The sequence below is a fragment of the Eschrichtius robustus genome, chromosome 14, assembly GCF_028021215.1.
Source record: "Eschrichtius robustus isolate mEscRob2 chromosome 14, mEscRob2.pri, whole genome shotgun sequence".
NCBI lineage: Eukaryota > Metazoa > Chordata > Mammalia > Artiodactyla > Eschrichtiidae > Eschrichtius > Eschrichtius robustus.
Window position 1 is genome coordinate 86,376,956 of NC_090837.1, and position 22,054 is coordinate 86,399,009.

General features: G+C 35.5%; 1 protein-coding gene across 3 annotated transcripts in view; it reads right to left on the reverse strand.

Moving 5' to 3' along the window:
• PIGN (phosphatidylinositol glycan anchor biosynthesis class N) overlaps positions 1–22,054 on the reverse strand; it is a 104,847-nt gene that overhangs the window by 67,202 nt on the left and 15,591 nt on the right. For all 3 annotated transcript variants that reach the window (XM_068563507.1, XM_068563506.1, XM_068563508.1), the window contains exons 10-13: positions 19,895–19,935; positions 16,944–17,003; positions 15,615–15,707; positions 14,440–14,495 (exon numbers count right to left, since the gene is read on the reverse strand). In XM_068563507.1, coding sequence (XP_068419608.1) covers positions 14,440–14,495; positions 15,615–15,707; positions 16,944–17,003; positions 19,895–19,935 — 250 coding nt within the window. The remainder of the gene's footprint in view (positions 1–14,439; positions 14,496–15,614; positions 15,708–16,943; positions 17,004–19,894; positions 19,936–22,054) is intronic.

The window sequence follows — 22,054 nt, forward strand, 5'->3', positions numbered from 1 at the left end:
CATCCCAAATTGAGGAGGTGGACTTTGGGAGCAACGATATATATATATTTTTCCTTTTTCTCTTTTTGTGTGTGTGTATGTGTATGCTTCTGTGTGTGATTTTGTCTGTATACCTTTGCTTTCACCATTTGTCCTAGGGTTCTGTCTGTCCGTTTCTGTTTGTTTGTTTGTTTTTTAGTATAGTTTTTAGCACTTCTTATCATTGGTGGATTTGTGTTTTTGGTTTGGTTGCTCTCCTCTTTCTTTCTTTTCTTTTTTTATTACTTTAAAAAAACTTTTTATTTTAATGATTATTTTTTTATTTTTTATTTTAATAACTATTTTATTTTATTTTATCTTCTTCTTTCTTTCTTCTTTTCTCCCTTTTATCCTGAGCCATGTGGGTGACAGGCTCTTGGTACTCCAGCCAGGTGTCAGGGCTGTTCCTCTGAGGTGGGAGAGCCAAGTTCAGGACATTGGTCCACAGGAGACCTCCCAGCTCCACGTAATATCAAACGGCGAAAATCTCCCAGAGATCTACATCTCAATGCCAAGACCCAGCTCCACTCAACGATCAGCAAGCTACAGTGCTGGACACCCTAAGCTAAACAACTAGCAAGACAGGAACACAACCCCATCCATTAGCAGAGAGGTTGCCTAAAATCATAATAAGGCCACAGACACCCCAAAACACACTACCAGACGTGGACCTGCCCACCAGAAAGACAAGATCCAGCCTCATCCACCAGAACACAGGCACTAGTCCCCTCCATCAGGAAGCCTACACTATCCACTGAACCAACCTTAGCCACTGGGGGCAGACACCAAAAACAACGGGAACTATGAACCTCCAGCCTGAGAAAAGGAGACCCCAAACACAGTAACTTAAGCAAAATGAGAAGATAGAGAAACACACAGCAGATGAAGGAGCAAGGTAAAAACCCAACAGATGTAACAAATTAAGAGGAAATATGCAGTCTACCTGAAAGAGAATTCAGAATAAGGATAGTAAAGATGATCCAAAATCTTGGAAATAGAATGGAGAAAATACAAGAAACGTTTAACAAGGACCTAGAAGAACCAAAGAGCAAACAAACAGTGATGAACAACACAATAAATGAAACTAAAAATTCTCTAGAAGGGATCAATAGTAGAATAACTGAGGCAGAAGAACGGATAAGTGACCTGGAAGATAAAATAGTGGAAATAAATACTGCAGAGCAGAATAAAGAGAAAGAATGAAAAGAATTGAAGACAGTGTCAGAGACCTCTGGGACAACATTAAACGCACCAACATTCGAATTATAGGGGTCCCAGAAGAAGAAAAGTAAAAGAAAGGGACTGAGAAAATATTTGAAGAGATTATAGTGGAAAACTTCCCTAATATGGGAAAGCAAATAGTTAATCAAGTCCAGGAAGCACAGAGAGTCCCATACAGGATAAATTCAAGGAGAAAAACTCAAAGACACATATTAATCAAACTATCAAAAATTAAATACAAAGAAAAAATATTAAAAGCAACAAGGGAAAAACAACAAATAACATACGAGGGAATCCCCATAAGGTTAACAGCTGATCTTTCAGCAGAAACTCTGCAAGCCAGAAGGGAGTGGCAGGATATACTTAAAGTGATGAAGGGGAAAAACCTACAACCAAGATTACTCTACCCAGCAAGGATCTCATTCAGATTCGATGGAGAAATTAAAAGCTTTACAGACAAGCAAAAGCTAAGAGAATTCAGTACCACCAAACCAGCAATTTACAACAAATGCTAAAGGAACTTCCCTAGGCAGGAAACACAAGAGAAGGAAAAGACCTACAATAACAAACCCAAAACAATTAAGAAAATGGTAATAGGAACATACATATCGATAATTACCTTAAATGTAAATGGATTAAATGCTCCAACGAAAAGACATAGACTGGCTGAATGGATACAAAAACAAGCCCCATATATATGCTGTCTACAAGAGACCCACTTCAGACCTAGAGACACATACAGACTGAAAGTTAGGGGATGGAAAAAGATATTGCATGCAAATGGAAATCAAAAGAAAGCTGGAGTAGCAATTCTCATATCAGACAAAACAGACTTTAAAACAAAGACTATTACCAGAGACAAAGAAGGACATAATGATCAACGGATCAATCCAAGAAGAAGATATAACAATTGTAAATACTTATGCACCCGACACAGGAGCACCTCAATACATAAGGCAAATACTAACAGCCATAAAAGGGGAAATCAACAGTAACACAATCATAGTAAGGGACTTTAACACCCCACTTTCACCAATGGACAGATCATCCAAAATGAAAATAAATAAGGAAACACAAGCTTCAAATGATACATTAAACAAGATGGACTTAATTGATATTTATGGGACATTCCATCCAAAAACAACAGAATACTCTTTCTTCTCAAGTGCTCATGGAACATTCTCCAGGATAGATCATATCTTGGGTCACAAATCAAGCCTTGGTAAATTTAAGAAAATTGAAATCAAGCATCTTTCCAACCACAACGTTATGAGACTAGATATCAATTACAGGAAAAAATCTGTAAAAAATACAAACACATAGAGGCTAAACAATACACTACTTAATAACCAAGAGATCACTGAAGAAATCAAAGAGGAAAACAAAAAATACCTAGAAACAAATGACAATAAAACACGATGACACAAAACCTATGGAATGCAACAAAAGCAGTTCTAAGAGGGAAGTTTATAGCAATACAATCCTACCTTAAGAAAGTTTATAGCAATACAATCCTACCTTAAGAAACAAGAAACATCTTAAATAAACAACCTAACCTTACACCTAAAGCAATTAGAGAAAGAATAACAAAAAATCCCAAAGTTAGCAGAAGGAAAGAAATCATAAAGATCAGATCAGAAATAAATGAAAAAGAAATGAAGGAAACTATAGCAAAGATCAATAAAACTAAAAGCTGGTTCTTTGAGAAGATAAACAAATTTGATAAACCATTAGCCAGACTCATCAAGAAAAAAAGGGAGAAGACTCAAATCAATAAATTTAGGCATGAAAAAGGAGAAGTAACAACTGACACTGAAGAAATACAAAGGATCATGAGAGATTACTACAAGCAACTATCTGTCAATAAAATGGACAACCTGGAAGAAATGGACAAATTCTTAGAAACGCATAACCTGCCGAGACTGAACCAGGAAGAAAGAGAAAATATGAACAGACCAATCAGAAGCACTGAAATTGAAACCATGATTAAAAATCTTCCAAAAAACAAAAGCCCAGGACCAGATGGCTTCACAGGCAAATTCGATCAAACATTTAGAGAAGAGGTAACACCTATCCTTCTCAAACTCTTCCAAAATATAGCAGATGGAGGAACACTCCCAAACTCATTCTACGAGACCACCATCACCCTGATACCAAAACCAGACAAAGATGTCTCAAAGAAAGAAAACTACAGGCCAATATCACTGATGAACAGAGATGCAGAAATCCTCAACAAAATACTAGCAAACAGAATCCAACAGCACATTAAAAGGATCATACACCATGATCAAGTGGGGTTTATCCAGGAATGCAAGGATTCTTCAATATACGCAAATCAATCAATGTGATACACCATGTTAACAAATAGAAGGAGAAAAACCATATGATCATCTCAATAGATGCAGAGAAAGCTTTCGACAAAATTCACCACCCATTTATGATAAAAAACCCTCCAGAAAGTAGGCACAGAGAGAACTTACCTCAACATAATAAAGGCCATATATGACAAACCCACAGCTAACATCGTCCTCAATGGTGAAAAACTAAAACCATTTCCTCTAAGATCAGGAACGAGACAAGGTTGTCCACTCTCACCACTATTATTCAACATAGTTTTGTAAGTTTTAGCCACAGCAATCAGAGAATAAAAAGAAATAAAAAGAATCCAAATCAGAAAAGAAGTAAAGCTGTCACTATTTGCAGAGGACATGATACTATACATCGAGACTCCTAATGATGCTACCAGAAAACTACTAGAACTAATCAATGAATTTGGTAAAGTAGCAGGATACAAAATTAATGCACAGAAATCTCTTGCATTCCTATACACTAATGATGAAAAATCTGAAAGTGAAATTAAGAAAACACTCCCATTTACCACTGCAACAAAAAGAATAAAATATCTAGGAATAAGGAGACAAAAGACCTGTATGCAGAAAACTATAAGACACTGATGAAAGAAATTAAAGATGATACAAATAGATGGAGAGATATACCATGTTCTTGGATGGGAAGAATCAACATTGTGAAAATGACTCTACTACCCAAAGCAATCTACAGATTCAATGCAATCCCTATCAAACTACCAGTGGCATTTTTCACAGAACTAGAACAAAAAATTTCACAATCTGTATGGAAACACAAAAGACCCCGAATAGCCAAAGCAGTCTTAAGAAAGAAAAACAGAGCTGGAGGAATCAGGCTCCCTGACTTCAAACTATACTACAAAGCTACAGTAATCAAGACAGTATGGTACTGGCACAAAAACAGAAATATAGATTAATGGAACAGGATAGAAAGCCCAGAGATAAAGCCATGCACCTATGGTCACCTTACCTTTGATAAAGGAGGCAAGAATATACAGTGGAGAAAAGACAGCCTCTTCAATAAGTGGTGCTGGAAAAACTGGACAGCTACATGTAAAAGAGTGAAATTAGAACACTCCCTAACACCATACACAAAAATAAACTCAAAATAGATTAAAGACCTAAATGTAAGGCCAGACACTATTAAACTCTTACAGGAAAACATAGGCAGAACACTCCATGACATAAATCACAGCAAGATCCTTTTTGACCCACCTCCTAGAGAAATGGAAATAAAAACAAAAATAAACAAATGGGACTTAATGAAACTTCGACGCTTTTGCACAGCAAAGGAAACCATAAACAAGACAAAAAGACAACCCTCAGAATGGGAGAAAATATTTGCAAATGAAGCAACTGACAAAGGATTAATCTCCAAAATTTACAAGCAGCTCATGCAGCTCAATAACAAAAAAACAAACAACCCAATCCAAAAATGGGCAGAAGACCTAAGTAGACATTTCTCCAAAGAAGATATATAGATTGCCAACAAACACATGAAAGAATGCTCAACATCATTAATCATTAGAGAAATGCAAACCAAAACTACAATGAGATATCATCTCACACCAGTCAGAATGGCCATCATTAAAAAATCTACAAACAATAAATGCTGGAGAGAGTGTGGAGAAAAGGGCACCCTTTGCACTGTTGGTGGGAATGTAAATTGATACAGCCACTATGGAGAACGGTATGGAGGTTCCTTAAAAAACTAAAAATAGAACTACCATACGACCCAGCAATCCCACTACTGGGCACATACCCTGAGAAAACCATAATTCAAAAAGAGTCATGTACCACAATGTTCATTGCAGCTCTACTTACAATAGCCAGGACATGGAATCAACCTAAGTGTCCATGGACAGATGAATGGATAAAGAAGATGTGGCACATATACACAATGGAATATTACTCAGCCATAAAAAGAAACGAAATTGAGTTATTTGTAGTGAGGTGGATGGACCTAGAGGCTGTCATACAGAATGAAGTAAGTCAGAAAGAGAAAAACAAATACCATATGCTAACACATACATATGGAATCCAAAAAAAAAAAGTCATGAAGAACCTAGGGGAAGACGGGAATAAAGACACAGACCTACTAGAGAATGGACTTGAGGACAGAGGGAGGGGGAAGAGTAAGCTGGGACAAAGCGAGAGAGTGGTAATGTATATATGGACATATATACACTACCAAATGTAAAATAGATAGCTAGTGGAAAGCAGTTGCATAGCACAGGGAGATCAGCTTGCTGCTTTGTGACCAGGTAGAAGGGTGGGATAGGGTGGGTGGGAAAGAGGGAGATGCAAGAGGGAAGAGATACGGGGATATATGTATATGTATAACTGACTCACTTTGTTATAAAGCAGAAACTAACACACCATTGTAAAGCAATTATACTCCAATAAAGATGTTAAAAAAAATGCTATCAAAATATTGCAGACCTAAAAAAGGAAGAAAAATAAAAGAATGTATCTTGCCATTCTTAAAGCACCTAACAATTTGCTAAACTAAATAAAAAAAGGGGAAAAAAAGCTTGTCTGGAAATAAATTACTTAAGCTAATTTATGTTCTCAAGTGCAGTCTTAAAAAAAACGAGAAGAAACATTTTTAAAGAGAAATACTTGTTACATTACATTAAATATATATTTTATATGAAATATTACATTATATATGGAGTATTTTGGTAAAGAAACCATGGTCAGTCTAATTTATATTTTTCTAAATGGACTCTTTATAAATCTAGGGACATACCAAAGGTTCAGAATGTGTCTGGAATTCATCAAAATGTTCTATACAAACCTCACTGTTGCATTATGACATTAAAGACTCTTATAAACGTGTTCCCCATGTAATTTTTTTAGTTTTCCATAACTTGAGAATGAGTGCAAAATAAGTCTTAGTATCACATATTTTAAACATAAAGAAGTTTTGTGAGAAATAAAAAGTCCAGAATATAAGGTACAATATTTTAACATCCATGTAAAAAAGACAAAACAAAAAACAACAACAAAATAAGGGGGGTTGGCAAGGGAGTAATCAAAGGAATAACGTATACAAATTAAAATGAATAAAGGGGAGCTGCACGTGCCAACGCTGGTAAATCTTGAAAATCGTACTGAAGGGAAAAAAAGAGAATTGTAAAAAAAAAAAAATTGTTAGATTTTAAAAATAGGGATTCAATTATATTACACCACTTTATTCCTTAAGAAAAAAGGAGGAGCTAAAGAAATATGGTAAAATGTTAACATTTTTTAAACCTGGATTTGTAGGTACAAGGATTTTTGTTATAGTCTTTATTCTTTTCAGTGTGTTTGAACAATTTCATAATTAAAATCAAAAATATGTTAGCCAAAGGGATATATACATACAGATACATAGGTACACATGATATATATAGATAGATACAGAAGAAACTGCAGCTACGCCTCCAGGAACAAAGACTGTAAAGAGTGGAACACACCAGGCACAGGAACTTTTTATTATCATCTGTGTGATTTTTATTGTGAAGATGTATTACTTTTTCATTCACATTTTACTAACCAGATTTTTAAAATAATTAAAACATTAAAATTTAACCATAGTTTCTGGCTATGATGGAGAAGCTTTGGCATACCAATGCTCTCACCGGGAACAACCAGAAAGCCTGATAAAACAAAATTAAAAATAAATTTGAAGGTACTGGAGAGCTAGCAGACCCTTGATGGTCTTGAGACCATCAAGAATTGAAGGGTTTGGACCCTAGAAAGAAATCACACAGAAAACTGTAACCCTTAGGGCATCCCTACACAAGGAAAAAGGCTGAGAATTTGGGCAGACGGCTGCTACCAGGATGTAGAGAATCCAACAAAGCCTTTGGCAATCTTATCAGACTGTAGAGATAAAAATTAAGGTTTGCAGCATCCCATGAAGCCAGGACTTGAGGACCCAAAAGAGAATAAAAATAAGAGAACAATATACAATTTTCATTCTGGATTTTTAAAAAAAGACATGAAAAGAGGGTTATCTGGAATTACTTAAACTAATTTAATACAGATTCTGAAGTGAAGTCTTAAGAAAAATGAGAGAAGGAATTTTTATAAGCAAGAATTTATATATGGAGAACTCAGATAAAGAGACAGAGACCAAGTGCTGGTAAGAGGGAAGGTGAACTTTACACTCAGCTGAATTCTTCAGCTGTGTAGGACAAGAGGGCAAGAAGTTGGGGAGAGAGCACCTGAAAAGTAGGACAGTAATCTCAAGATATATGAGAGAGAAAATTTGGTGTTCAGGAGCCACCTGAGAGGAAGGGATCTAGCTAACACAACAAGCTTCAGCTGATATCCCTGGGCGGCTCCACTCTAAGAGCAGAGACAAACCAGCGGGAAGAAGAGACAAAGAAACAAACTGCAACACAGCTTTGAGTCAGCTACTGCTCTGTGCCTGTCAGAGGTTACGGTAAGACCTCTCCAGAGAATGAGATAATCCAGAGCTTCTAAAACTTTTAATGTACAATGATAAGGGTTCATTTAAAAACTACCAGACTCAACAACAGGACCAACTGACAAAGGACAACAGTAACAAACTCACGAACAATACGGTTATTGGTGTTATCAAGTACAGACTTTAAAATAATTGTGGTTAATACATTCAATAATGGAGAAAAAGACAGAAAATTACACCACATAACTGGAATCTACTTTTTAAATAAATTGAAATAAAAATCCTAGAATTGAAAAACAAGTGATAACTGATAGCCACAAACTAGACAAAGCAGAAGAGAGATTTGGTATATCAGAAGATAGGTCAATAGAAAATATCTTGCCTCAACCTTGAAGAGCAGAAAGAAAATACAGAAAAGACCATTTAAAAACTCAACCATACACATCATTGTGAACAGGAACATATATATATATATATTTCTCCTGTATATATATATATACACACACACATATATATATACACACACAATTGGAATCACAGAGAGGGAGAAGAGAGAGAATTTGGCAGAAGTAATATTTATGATAATAGCAACACAACATTTCTACGTAGTAATTTGTATGAAAATTTCTCCTCTATTGACTAAATCTTTTATATTGAAAACATCAAATTTTAAAAGAATCTGTTATCAACAATGTTAAGTTTAACTAAAAAGCAAAAGAGAAATAAATATTAATTGTGCACATTTCTTTGCTGTGATTGCTATTGTTTCATCTTTTTTCCACAGTTATTTGAACACTGTAGAAGAAACTAAACCATGTTTTAGAATTATCAAAACTTTCAGCATGAACTAGTGTTTGGAGGGTGAAATCTCCTTAAAATGCTACCCATAGAAGTATTATATATTCTTTACTCAGATTTTTATTACAAAGATATTTCATTTGCATTTACAAATGTTATTTTAGAGGTACTTAATGATATCTACTCCATTCCTTTTTAGAATATCTATTTAAAGGAAAAACTATATCAAGAAGACAAAGACAGAAAAAGCAGAATAAAAAAGTATTTATAGAATAATTTGCATTCCTTTAGACTGACCAATGATGTAGAATCTTATCTTTCATGTCATAATAAAGTAAATGAATATTTTCCAATGTAGGTATGTGATGTATAAAAGTTACTTTTTAAAAAACTATTTATTTATTTATTTATTTATTTTTGGCTGCGTTGGGTTTTTGTTGTTGCCCGCAGGTTTTCTCTAGTTGTGGCGAGCAGGGGCTACTCTTCGTTACGGTGTGCGGGCTTCTCATTGTGGTGGCTTCTCTTGCTGCAGAGCGTGGGCTCTAGGTGCACGGGCTTCCATAGTTGTGGCTCGCGGGCTCTGGAGTGCAGGCTCAGTAGTTGTGGCTCATGGGCTTAGTTGTTCCGTGGCATGTAGGATCTTCCAGAACCAGGGCTCGAATCTGTGTCCCCTGCATTGGCAGGAGGATTCTTAACTACTGTGCTACCACGGAAGTCCCCAAAGTTACTTTTTTAAAAGAAGAATTTCGGGTTTGAGGCAGAAAATTACACTTTTAGTAAATCAGATGGATGAAATGGTAGAAAGATTCACATTAAAACAAATATTTAAAATTTGGTCCAAGGGAGGAATTTTAATCCATATCAGACTAAAAGAAATAAATATATTAAAAAGAATAAAAGTTATCTTTTGTCATTTTAGTAGAAAATATTAATATTAAAATATTCTGTTAAAATTTATTTCAGTTCCCTGAATTTAAATAGTGATTTTTAAATAAAATATAACATGTTTTGGCTTCTGTTGGCAAGGTACAATATCTCCTTCCCATTTTCATTTTTTTCTAAAATATCTCTTAAGAGTCTTCTCTTGTTCTTTTCTCATTTCATGGAATTTTTTTCTTTTAATGTTTTTCTTATCTTACTTTAGCCTCTATACACACTTTTCAAATAGAAAGTGTTTTTTCCTCCTTTTTAAGGTACTTTCACATGTAGCCAAACTATACTTTTTCTAGTCATGTAGCTCCACCTGCTGGGCATTCCTTGGCATAGACTCGGAGTCCATTAGACCCAATTTTAGTTTTGAGGGTTTTTTGAGCAGTTCTATTTGTCATAATGAATATTTCATGATTTTTATTCTTTCTTAGAGGTCTTTAAAATATCAAAGGTAAAATTTACTTATTTTTTAAATAATAGGATAAAATAGGATATGCAATTACCATATGGATCCATTGGACCCTTTTACAAGTCTAAGATATGTTACAGGATCTTAGCAATCTTGTTCTTCCTATATCTTGACACATTTGCTATTTCATCACCCTAGGAACTATTACATTATTCACCAATTATTCATGCTAGAAAAGACTAAATAAGACAATGGAAGAATGGTAGAGAGATATTGTTAAACCTAAATCTAGTGATGCTGGTGAAATTAATCACATAAATAAAATCTCAAGACTGAATTTTCAGCTGTCAGTATCCTAGATAAGTTTTCTTACATTTAAGAACTGATGAGTGAACAATATATTTCTAACAAGAAAAAGGAAATATGGTACTTATTCAAGAAGGAAAGACTTCATTGAACAATTATTTGTAACAAGAACCTGAGCTGTTTTACAAAAAGGATGTGTGACCACAGCATTCTTTCATATTTTATGATGTTTATGTTCCAATAATTACTTGATATAGTTTCTAAGTGGACAATGCTAACATTAGGTGTATATATAAAGGTGACTGGAAGGAAAGAGATGGTGTAGAAATGAAAAAAACTCATTGGATTAGAGAAAAATAAAGAGCCCATTGTACTCAGATGATAAATGATGATAACTGTTTTTCCTGGTATACTGAACATATGTAACAGGGAAAACAGGATACTACTCATAATAGAAATAAAATATCCAGGAATAAAATAATGAGAAATGTATACTGGATGGGAAAAGATAAAATTTTACTTAGGGACATAATGGAAGATATAAATAAATAAATAAAGTTCAATAGTGTAAAAACGTCAATTCTCTCCAAATTGCTTCCTAAATATAGTGTAATAACCAAAGAATTTTTCATATAATTCAAGTTGATGATTCTAAAATGTATATGGAAGAATAAATTTCTTTTTTATCTGTGCCCATAACTTTTATGATTTTGATTCATGCCAATGATTAGAATACTGTTTGTTTTGTTTTTTGTGTTTTTTTTGCCGCACTGTGTGGCTTACAGGATCTTAGTCCCCCAACCAGGGATTGAGCCCAGGCCCACGTCAGCGAACGTGCCAAGTCCTAACCACTGGATCACCAGGGAACTACCTATTTTTTGTTTCTTTTTAAATTATGTTTTATCAAAGCAATATATACATATAATTTTTAAAAATCAGAAACAGTACAGAGGGGCAAAATGACAACCAATGTGTCCCTGCCCCACCCTTCTCAGCTCTCAGTTCCCCAACCCAGAAATAAAAACTTTTACATGTGTCTGATTTTAGTTATTCTGGTAGTTACCCTCATTTTTCTTAATAATATGCTTTTATTACTATTTCTTTTTAAAAATATTTATTTATTTGTTTTTATTTTTGGCTGTATTGGGTCTTCGTTGCTGTGCGCAGGCTTCCTCTAGTTGTGGTGAGTGGGAGCTACTCTTCGTTGCAGTGCGTGGGCTTCTCATTGCAGTGGCTTCTCTTGTTGCAGAGCACGGGCTCTAGGCACGAGGGCTTCAGTAGTTGTGGCTCGCGGGCTCTAGAGTGCTGGCTCAGTAGTTGTGGCACACGGGCTTAGTTGCTCCGCAGCATGTGGGATCTTCCTGGGCCAGGGCTCGAACCCGTGTCCCCTGCATTGGCGGGCGGATTCTTAAACACTGCACCACTAGGGAAGCCCCTATTACTATTTCTTGACTTGATAACCTGAGACCCTTGCTATTGACTCCCCGCTGACTCTGCTCCTGCTGTCTCCTCCCACCTCAACATGGTTATATTACTATTTTTACCTCCTGGTGGCTACGTTGGTCACTTTAATAATCTAATACCCAAACCTCTATCTTATTCTCTCAACTATAGCTGGAATCATCTCCACATTCTATTTTATGAGGACAATAGCACCACTATTATTCCATTTATATTTCTGCCTTCCAACCTGTAGCCTTGTACCTTGCCGAAGTTGGTAACATTTGCATTCTATTCTGTAATCATTATAAAGTCTTCCTTGCTTTGTCTAAGGTTTGACTCTAAAAGCTGAAAACCAATATTTACATTATTTATGATTACTTAAATGCTGTTCACTCAGTAGCAAAGTTTTATACTATAATTAAATTTTCTCATCTATTTCTTTGAAGCCTTGATCCACATGCCAATCTTCAAATCTTTCTTACAGTCCCAACAATTGTTCAAAATCATGTCACATCTTAGGTTGCTTCAGAAGCCTGTTTTTATTGTACAATTTAAAATGTTTCCTTTTCCCTTAAGTTTCCAGTGTACGGGGGGTGAAGAAACGACACCTTCCAGTGTTTCCTCCAGCTTCTCATTCAGTGCATATATTACCTAAAATTCATTTCACTTCATTTGAGGTCTACTTGCTGTTCTAATTTGGAGGATTTGCCTCCCATTTGGACCATTCTTGTACAAGTTATCATTCTGTAAGTTTTTAGTTGCATTTTGCATTTAAAAAAAAATGCATCCTATATTTTTTCTCACTTTGTAAAGTTTGTGCTGCTTTTTTATTTATGGATACAACAGTTTCTCAGATATTTCTGAGGATTTTAATATTTTTAAGCTCTTTTCTATACCTTCAGTTATCTATTTCCTCACGAGTCAATTCTTTGTTTTATCCAAGGCTTTTCTGGTCATACTGCAGGCTTTCAACGAATGATGATTTTCAGCCAGACAAGTTTGCAGGCAGGGTGGGTGAGCCAGTGGGTGAGAATCAACCATTCTGTTGGGCCCCTGGTGACACAAAGCTAGCAGTGGCTCCGCAGGCAGGTGTTGAGCATGAAAGCAGGGGAAGTTCATGGTCAGCTCCTGGGCCAAGTGGAGGAAGGTGGGCAATGTGCACTTGAACCCCTTCCAGAAGAGCATTTCCCTGATCACTCTTTCTCAAGTAGCTGATCTAAAGTAACTCTCAGTTACTTTCAATGTCCTGTGTATTTTCTTCATATCAAAAATTGATAATATATTTCTTGTTCGTTTATTTGTTTATTTTGTTACTGTCTGACTATACCACTACATTACAAATAAACAGATGCATATGATATCTAAATGATATAATATAGGGAAAATTCTAATTGATAAAGACTTGGCTTATTTATAAGTATATGTGATAAGCCTACAATTAGGGACACTCCTCAAAAATAATTCTACCTTTGCAATATGTAATATAATTAATTTCATATGGTCATAACTTGCAAAATCCTAATTTTGCTTTGCTTTTGCTCTCCTACACACACACACACACACACACACACACACACACACAAAGGCAAGCTGCCATAGAGAATGATGTGATTACATGATTCAGAGGACAATAGTTTCTAGTTTATGAATACTACACTAGTGCTATATAAGTTACGAAAAATAACTCCAATGAAGTCATTCAATCACATCCTTACCACCCATATTTCAAACAGTTTTTATTTATTTTGGTCAAGAGCAAAATCCTTCCTAATTAAATGTGAGTCCCTATTAATTGCAAACGAAGTCCAAGGAGGCTGAGTAAACCCGCCTGAGTCGGTGGTGCAGAGCCACATTTATGACTCAAATCTCCCCATTCTCAATTCAAGGAAAGCACATCTTTCTGGATGTGGGACAAAATCTGCTGCCCACCAAAATCTACTCTCCTCTTTGCCCAAGTAGTTGTCAGTGTTTCCCAGAATTGTCTCATTGGCCTTTTCTTGTCACTTTTTATATTCTCCCCAGAGCCTCCTACGTGTTTAACAGTTTCCACCACCATCTTTATGATGTTGGCTCCAAAATCTTAATAACCAATTCTCATCTCTATCTTGAGATCCAAGTCCTTATTTTTAACTAATTAACTGGTATCTTCAAATGTAAGTTGAACTCAGTAAATTCATCCTTACCTTTCATACTAGCTCTTCTTTCTTTCTATAAGCCATAATGGCACAAGCATCTTCCCAATAAACCAAGCCAAGAGCCCCACACCTTCCCAGTCAAGCCCTGTTGAATTTATCTCCTTAATGTTTCCCATATCTCTCTGCACCCCTATATCTCCTCTACCAGCCATTCAAAGGTATATAGCATCTGGTTCATTATTTATAAAACAATAGAAGAGGCTTTCATTTAGAAGACTGCACTAACGTACCCAAAAAAGACAATGTTTCTAAGTACCTAATCTATCCTGTCAAGCTTTCAAACTCAGTGAAAAATTATTTCCTACAAGTTAATAAAAAATATAAGAGACTTACTTAAATGGTGTAAACAAAAATGGTAAAGTAGCTTCTTTTTTCTGAGTCATTTTCACCTGCGAACCAAGTATGAAAATACTTTATATTATAAATGAGAAAAAAAATTAATTTCATTTTGAAATATAAACATCCATTGAAATGGTTCTTCAGGGACAGAAATAAATGGAATTTTGTGTTGCTATATTATTTCATAAATATCTAAAGAAAATGTTAATATTATTGTACCATTACAATAAGCTGAGAATTAAGCATATCAAGCCTGTAAAATAACATATTGTAATGTAATTAAACTATATTTCTTTAATTCTTAGGAAACAAAAGAAGCCAAGCTGCATTAACACATTCTGTTATTAAGAATAACAGAAAGGGACTTCCCTGGTGGCGCAGTAGTTGAGAGTCTACCTGCCAGTATACGAGACGCGGGTTCGATCCCTGGTCCGGGAGGATCCCACATGCTGCGGAGTAACTAAGCTCGTGCACCACAACTACTGAGCCTGCGCTCTGGAGCCCGTGAGCCACAACTACTGAAGCCCGTGTACCCTAGAGCCCACGCGCCGCAACTGCTGAGCCCACGCACTGCAACTACTGAAGCCCGCGTGTTCTAGGGCCGGCATGCCACAACTACTGAGCCCACATGCTGCAACTACTAAAGCCCATGCACCTAGAGCCCATGCTCCACAGCAGAGAAGCCCGTGCACTGCAATGAAGAGTAGCCCCTGCTCGCCGCAACTAGAGAAAGCCCGTGCACAGCAATGGAGAACCAACGCAGCCAAAAACAAAAAAGAATAACAGAAAGTTTCAGTTAAATGGTCACTTGTTTAAGCTCTTAATGCATATAATAATATACGTGGAATGACAAGAAATGTTGCAATCTCTAATCTTACTTCTACAAGGCAAATTCCATTGATGAAGACTTGGTTTGTAGTCTTTATGAGCATATGTGGTACCCTAACAATTAGGGACACTGCTCAAAGGTAATTCTACACCCTCAAACTGATTCATGGAACCTGCACCTCAGATATGTGAAACTTTAGGACACTAGTTAAACACACAAAATTTAAAGATAATAAATTATAGAAAATCATTTCTTAAAATGCAAAATCAAATATTTTCACTTAATATATGCAATTTTAAAATTGTAGTAGCGTCCATTTTTGTGTGTGGTCTTGTTTTACCTTGAACTGTTCAAGAATCTGTACTGCATTTGTAAACATGCTCTCTGCTTTGAAGAGATCAGTGCTGTTAAGTATATCCACAGGAAGGGTTCCCTGTAAATAATAGACACTGATTTAATATTAGTACTAACAAAGCTCAAAATATTCTTATAAAACAAAACAGACTTACAAAGGAAGCAATAGAGATGACATATGGACAAATTATTGGAATAATTAAACAAAAAATCTTTTTAAAAACCATAACTAAAAAATGTTCTATTATTTTTTCTTACAAAGTAGATATAATAAACAAAGCAAAAGAGATGAATTAAGTTCAATAAAACCTAACATTTATTGAAAGATTACTATGTGGTAGGCAGTGAACTAAAGGTGCTCTGCACACACAAAAAATTACTATGGTGGGCCACAGCCAGCTCACTTAAGAAGGAAAAAAAGACATAATAGGAAAAATAGGACTATACTACTATGCATAGTAATGGTAAGGATTGTTTTGTGAAACTTTGGTATCAGTGACAGACATACACACACACTTATGACTATAGGGGTCATATCAGAGTTCTGAGGTAGATGACATTATTTTTTTTAAGTTTGATTTGAAGGGCTAGGAAGAATGGCTGACGGGAATGGATTTTGTTTGTTTTTAGCTTTTCAGCATCCAGTTCCCATTCTTAACAGCATTACCATTCTAAGCTGAGATATCAGGTAGAGCATAGTAGGTCTCTAATGAGGCCCCCCCAGCCTTCCCTCACTGAAGGGTAGACAAATAACTGAGGCCAGACCGCTCAAATGGTAAGCACTGGAATTGGACACTTGAGAGTCAAGGAACAGAGAGTACAACAGGTGTAAATGCTACTCTCCCCTAGTGCCGGTGACCTTGCAGACTGGCCCTGCCATGGGACCACGGTGAGCTTCTTTCTCCTGAGTCTCTGGAGCACTCTTGGTTCCTGTTCATTTCCCAGTCTGGCTTTTGAGGACCCCTTTGATTTAGCAAACCAGCAATATATTTTTAATAAATTTCCTTTAAATGGATTCAGTTTCTGCTGCTTACAATAAAAAATTACTTATATATTTTCATCATGTAACTAAAATACAAAGATATAAATCTATTTATATTTTAGAAAATAAAAATTTTTTAAGAAAAGCTATTAGGCTTGCGCTCCATGTTGTATTTCATACATAATTATGAGGTGTTACATCTTTAGAAAGAAATATAAAGGAAAAAAGTTTTAAATGTAATCAAAGATAATTCAGAAACACAAAAAAAGTAAATTTTACTGTACAATAATTTTTTTTAATTCTGAGAGTTGATAAGAAAATTGTATTCTTTACCACTGAATTAAGAGGGAAGGGAACTCCAATAAGAGCAGCCATCAGTGGTGCAACATCAGCCTACAAACAGAAGAAGTTCAAATCTAAGAAGTCAACAGAGATCAACAAGGAAAGTAAATAATCTAATTAATATCACTGTAGTTTGAAAAATAACCATGATATTCATTATAATCCATTACCTTCAAACATTTATTTAATACATAGTAGGTACTGATCTCTAAAAAATGTCATTTGCTAGAGGTACATGAACTTATGAAAACTTAAATTTGACAAGAAACCACTAGGAGCCCCAAATGTAAAACACATAACATAAAAAGTTACTTATTCTAGATGCTAAAAACTTGACCACTTTATGCAACAGTTTTTGAGTATTATGAGAAGGATGCTTTAAATAGAAAATAAATAGCAAAAATAGACTTTAACTAAAGAAATATATATATATAAATTAAAGACAGTATGTATCAGAAGGAGGTTGGTTTGCCAGCCAGTGAAGTCCAGAAAAGATACAAACCAGATAAGAGGCTCTTTGGACAAAAGACCTCAAATATCGTTCTGGAGAGCTCCCTTCAAGTCCAGTTCCCCAGAAGAGTTGCTCGTGCTTTCTGTCCCCATGGCCTCACCTCCCCATCACTCCCCAGGCCACTCTAACTTGTTTTGACTCTTTATCATCCTGTAGACCGCTCTTCCTAAAGAGCTAATAACCTCCATTTTTCTACAACTAATTGATTGCTTTTATATTAGTCCATACAATTTTTCAGGGAGTAAAATACTTGGCTGTCAGAATGCCCAGTTTCAAACACTTGCTTGTGATCTCTGAGACCTTGGGCAGGTTATTTAACCTCTCCAATGCTTCAGTTTCCTTATCAGTTAAAAAAGAAATAAAAGTTTCTCCCTTACAGAGTTATGGCAGGATCAAATGAGACTAAATTTATAAAGTACCTGGCACATAACAGTCCTGCACTAACCGGTGGCTACAAATGCTGTTGTGATGGTTATAATTACGTGACCTCTTGGCAGTGCTGTGCCGACCACCCCCTCCTGGGCCTCTGTAACATCGCTCCACTGAGTGTCTCCAATCTCACTGTGGCTTCTTTCCAGATACCTTCTCTAGCCCCCATTTAAAACTGGAGTTTGGTCCCAAGCTCTCAGTCTTACTTTTTACCATCTAGCCTCTCTTTACCATCTCATAGAACACTGAAAACCCCATTGGCCGCCTAATCGCTTCCTCTCCTTCCCCCAGAATCCACTGTTGGCCTCCCCTGATCTAGTCTCCATGCTGCAGCCAGAGGAATCCTTTCAAAGAAAATCAGATCATGTCACTCCCCAGGCTTTGAACACTTCAAAGGCTTCCTCAAGCTTTAGGATTAACTCCATTAAGCCCATGAGGCCCTGTGTGGTCCAGTGTCTACCTTATTCTGCTTCACATCAAACCATGGTCTGTTGCTCTGTACACCCGCTTTCTTCAAGATCCTTTAAAATGCCACGTACCCTCTACCAGAGCTCTGGGCACATGCTGCTCCTTTGCCTGAAAAGCTCCCTTCCTCCTGCCTTGGCCTGGCAACTGCTTCTCATTCTTCAATCTCAGCTCAAGCCTCAATTTCTGAGGAAGCCTTTGCTGACCACACAGCCTATGAGATATATCTGCTTTGTACTCTGATGGCTTCACAGGCCTCTTTTGTTGTACTTATCACGGCTATAATTTTACATTTATTTGTATGATAAATACAAATAAAAGTAAAATTTATCTTATTCCTAAACTATAAGCTTCCTAGGGTAGGGAGTGTGTCAGCTTTTATTCACCATTATATCCCTTATACAAAGTTTAATGTTAATGTGTTAATGTTTCAATATTTTAATGTTAATGTTAATGTTTGCACGATGTTTAAACATACTGCAGACACACAACAGTGTTGGCAGAAGGAATGAATAAAGAATTCTCATCTAATGTAGATCTGAAGCAGTATTCAGAGAGCAATAGCTGAATCTATATTGTTTTTGATTATGATCCAGTCTATATAAAAAACATGTTCTTGTTTTATGGACTTCAAGTTATTCCCATCCCTTTGACAGTGATTTTTATTGCAAATTAATAGACTGCTATCTGATTCTATACATTGTCACTTACTTGGATAATAAGCATCCATCCTGAGCAAAGAGACCATTCTTAATATGCTGAGAAAGAACAGGCTTCTATAACCGTAAGCCTGAAAATGAGACCCTAGACCTTGGTTTATCCACCACAATAAGGAATGTCAGCTTGTGAGGTGACCTGGAAAGGTAAGGTATTCCTGTCATTTTGGAGGCCACATACCAACAATGCCATGCCTTCCACAAATAGTAAAGATGGCTGTCTACACAGCATATCTTCAACAAGAAAAATCTGTGCTTCATATTTACAGATAATGTTACTGGTCTAACTTGATTAGGTTGGCCACTCATTTTCCTATAATGTAAGGTTTCTAGCTGAGTAATCTATATACTCTTGTCACTTTTTCTCCATTGCATTTGTAAAAACTCTGGGTAGAATTAAAGATAAAATGGGTGTTAATAAAAAAGAAATGGTAACTGACACACTAACAGGAGAGAAACCTATAATGGGGTTTTATTAGATCTGTGCTTAAAGCAACTAAGCAAGGCAACCATGACAAGAAATCACAGAAATGTAACAGGCATGTAAATTTTAATTTGCATAATAATTCTTTAATTAGCCAGTGTTATTTGGAGGGAGGGCATCTTCTCCTTTCACTTTTATTTGCGGCTGCTTTTTTTATTTTGCCAAAAGGAAGATTACTTGGGGTTAAGATATTCTCATTTAACAGGATTTCCCTTGGTAACTGAAATGTTTTAGAAAAATCTTTTATCATTATTAATATACTTTTTTTCCAGATTTTTTTGGTCTAAACTTCTTATAGATGAAATTAAATCTGAACATGATTAAATTTAATGAATACCTGGTTGACATCTTGTCTCTTCCAGTTCTCCAATTTCCATTCTGAAAGATACAAATAAACACCAGAGCTGATGTTAAGAATTTTTTAAAAAATAAATCATTTTATTATTATAAGTGGTCAGTGGAAAAAGAAAGTATTGGTAAAGTTCATTTTAAGCCAAGTATGAACAAAAAGCGTGCTTAAGAAGGAAGAGCTGTAAATTTTTTAAACTAGAATTTTAAAAGAATAACTGAAAAGTAAATATTTGATATTTTCTGTGATAGTTTATTAATTTGGAAATAATTTGGAGATAATGGTTTCAAAACATCCAAAGGCTAAGGAAGGAAAGATGGAAGTAAAAGGCACAATGATAACAACTGTCAGCATGACTGCAACTAATGACAGTCCTGCTCCAGGGAGTTATTAAGGCAACCGATAGCCCGTTAGTCAATCTGAGCTTTTCTTTTTCCTGTAATGAGAGTTGCTTGCAAAATATTTGAAATTTTTTAGCTCTGATGCTCCCACCGTCACTAATCCCAAATGTGAAAGTAGTATAGTGAGTTACTATGAAAACTGCCTCATTCCCCGATCTTTCTACATATAAATTCAGAAATTTCAATAAACAGTAATCAAAACAAATGATTATGAGGCCATGTCTTGATTTTAAGACTTTGTTTTTGACTTTAAGATATATTACCCAAAGGGTTCTAAGGCATTTTTATGATGAAATTTCCTTTAATAAGCTAATAAAGTTTAAAAATATGATCCTAGTTCTACCAGTCAGCTACTAAAAATTCAGACTAATCACCTGATGAGGAAAAACATGTACATTCCCTTTCTCTGTAACTTATGATACCAAATATCCATATAAGAAAAAATACATTCTTACAGTAATGATTCTTGAAGTCATATGATTCTAAAACGTTAAGTGACTGAGAAATCAACTGCCAAAAGAAAGTTCTGTCTCCTAAGTATTCAATACAAACATACTATTTAACCTAGCTTCTATTTAGATTAAATCTAATCCATTTAACACAGAGCATAAGAATATAAAATGGTGCAGCTGCTTTGGAAAACAGTTTGGCAGTTCGCAAAAAATAAAACATAGAGGAACACATGACCCATTAATTCCACTCCTAGGTACCTGCCCAAGAGAAATAAAAACACATATGCACTCAAAAACTTTTACACAAATGTTCATTGCATCATTATCATAACAGCCCAAATGTGGAAACGACCTAAATGTCCATAAGATGACAATGAAATATGGCATAGACACACAATGGAGAGAGAAGTAAGGAGTGACTGCTAATGGGAAGGGATTTGGGGAGGAGGGGTGGCAATGAAATGTTTTGTAATTAGATAGTAGAGGTGATTGCATAATCTTGTGAATATACTAAAAAAATTTAATCATACACTTTTAAAACATGAATTTGATGGTATGAGAATTACATCTCAATAAAAAATAAACAAAAAGAAAAAAGAAAGAGTGTAGGAAAATTTTATTATACAAACCAAAAAATCTTCTATGGTAGAAACACCTAATACAGCTGGGAGTCCACATCCCTGGAGAAGGTTTTAAAAGGAACATTTCTAGGCCTTACCCAGACTCATGGAATCAAAATACCTACAGACAAGGTCTGGAAATGTGTGACTTTTATTTTTTAATCTGTATTCTTAACAAGTGCTTTGAATGAGTCTGACACAACTAATCCAGAGAAAGGCATTTGAGAGGAATTTATTTTGTCCAATTAGCAAAAGCTTTGAAACGCTAAAATACCCTTACCTTACAAAATAACCAGAGCTCCAAGAAAAAGGAATTCCTTTTCGTCATGGATTGAGAAGCAAGGGAGGCTTGGGCAACAGAGAGAGCCTTCAAAAGTACTAGAGACAGGGCAAAATCTGTCTGGTTTTGAAATATCAATTGTGACATATGTGTGATTTATCTAATTGATAGTCTTTGCAGGTAAGATCTAAGCCAAGGGTTTAATCTAAGTCCTGGAATAAGGTTTGTGAAAAAAAAATATTAAAACTTATACTTGAACTTTCACAAGGCAAATAACTAACAATTATATTTCAAGCTGACTATTATAAACCAAATAATATGAACTATACAAAAGTAATACATAGAAATAGTAATGACACAAATATCAAAATGAAAGCTATAACTTGAAAAGCAAG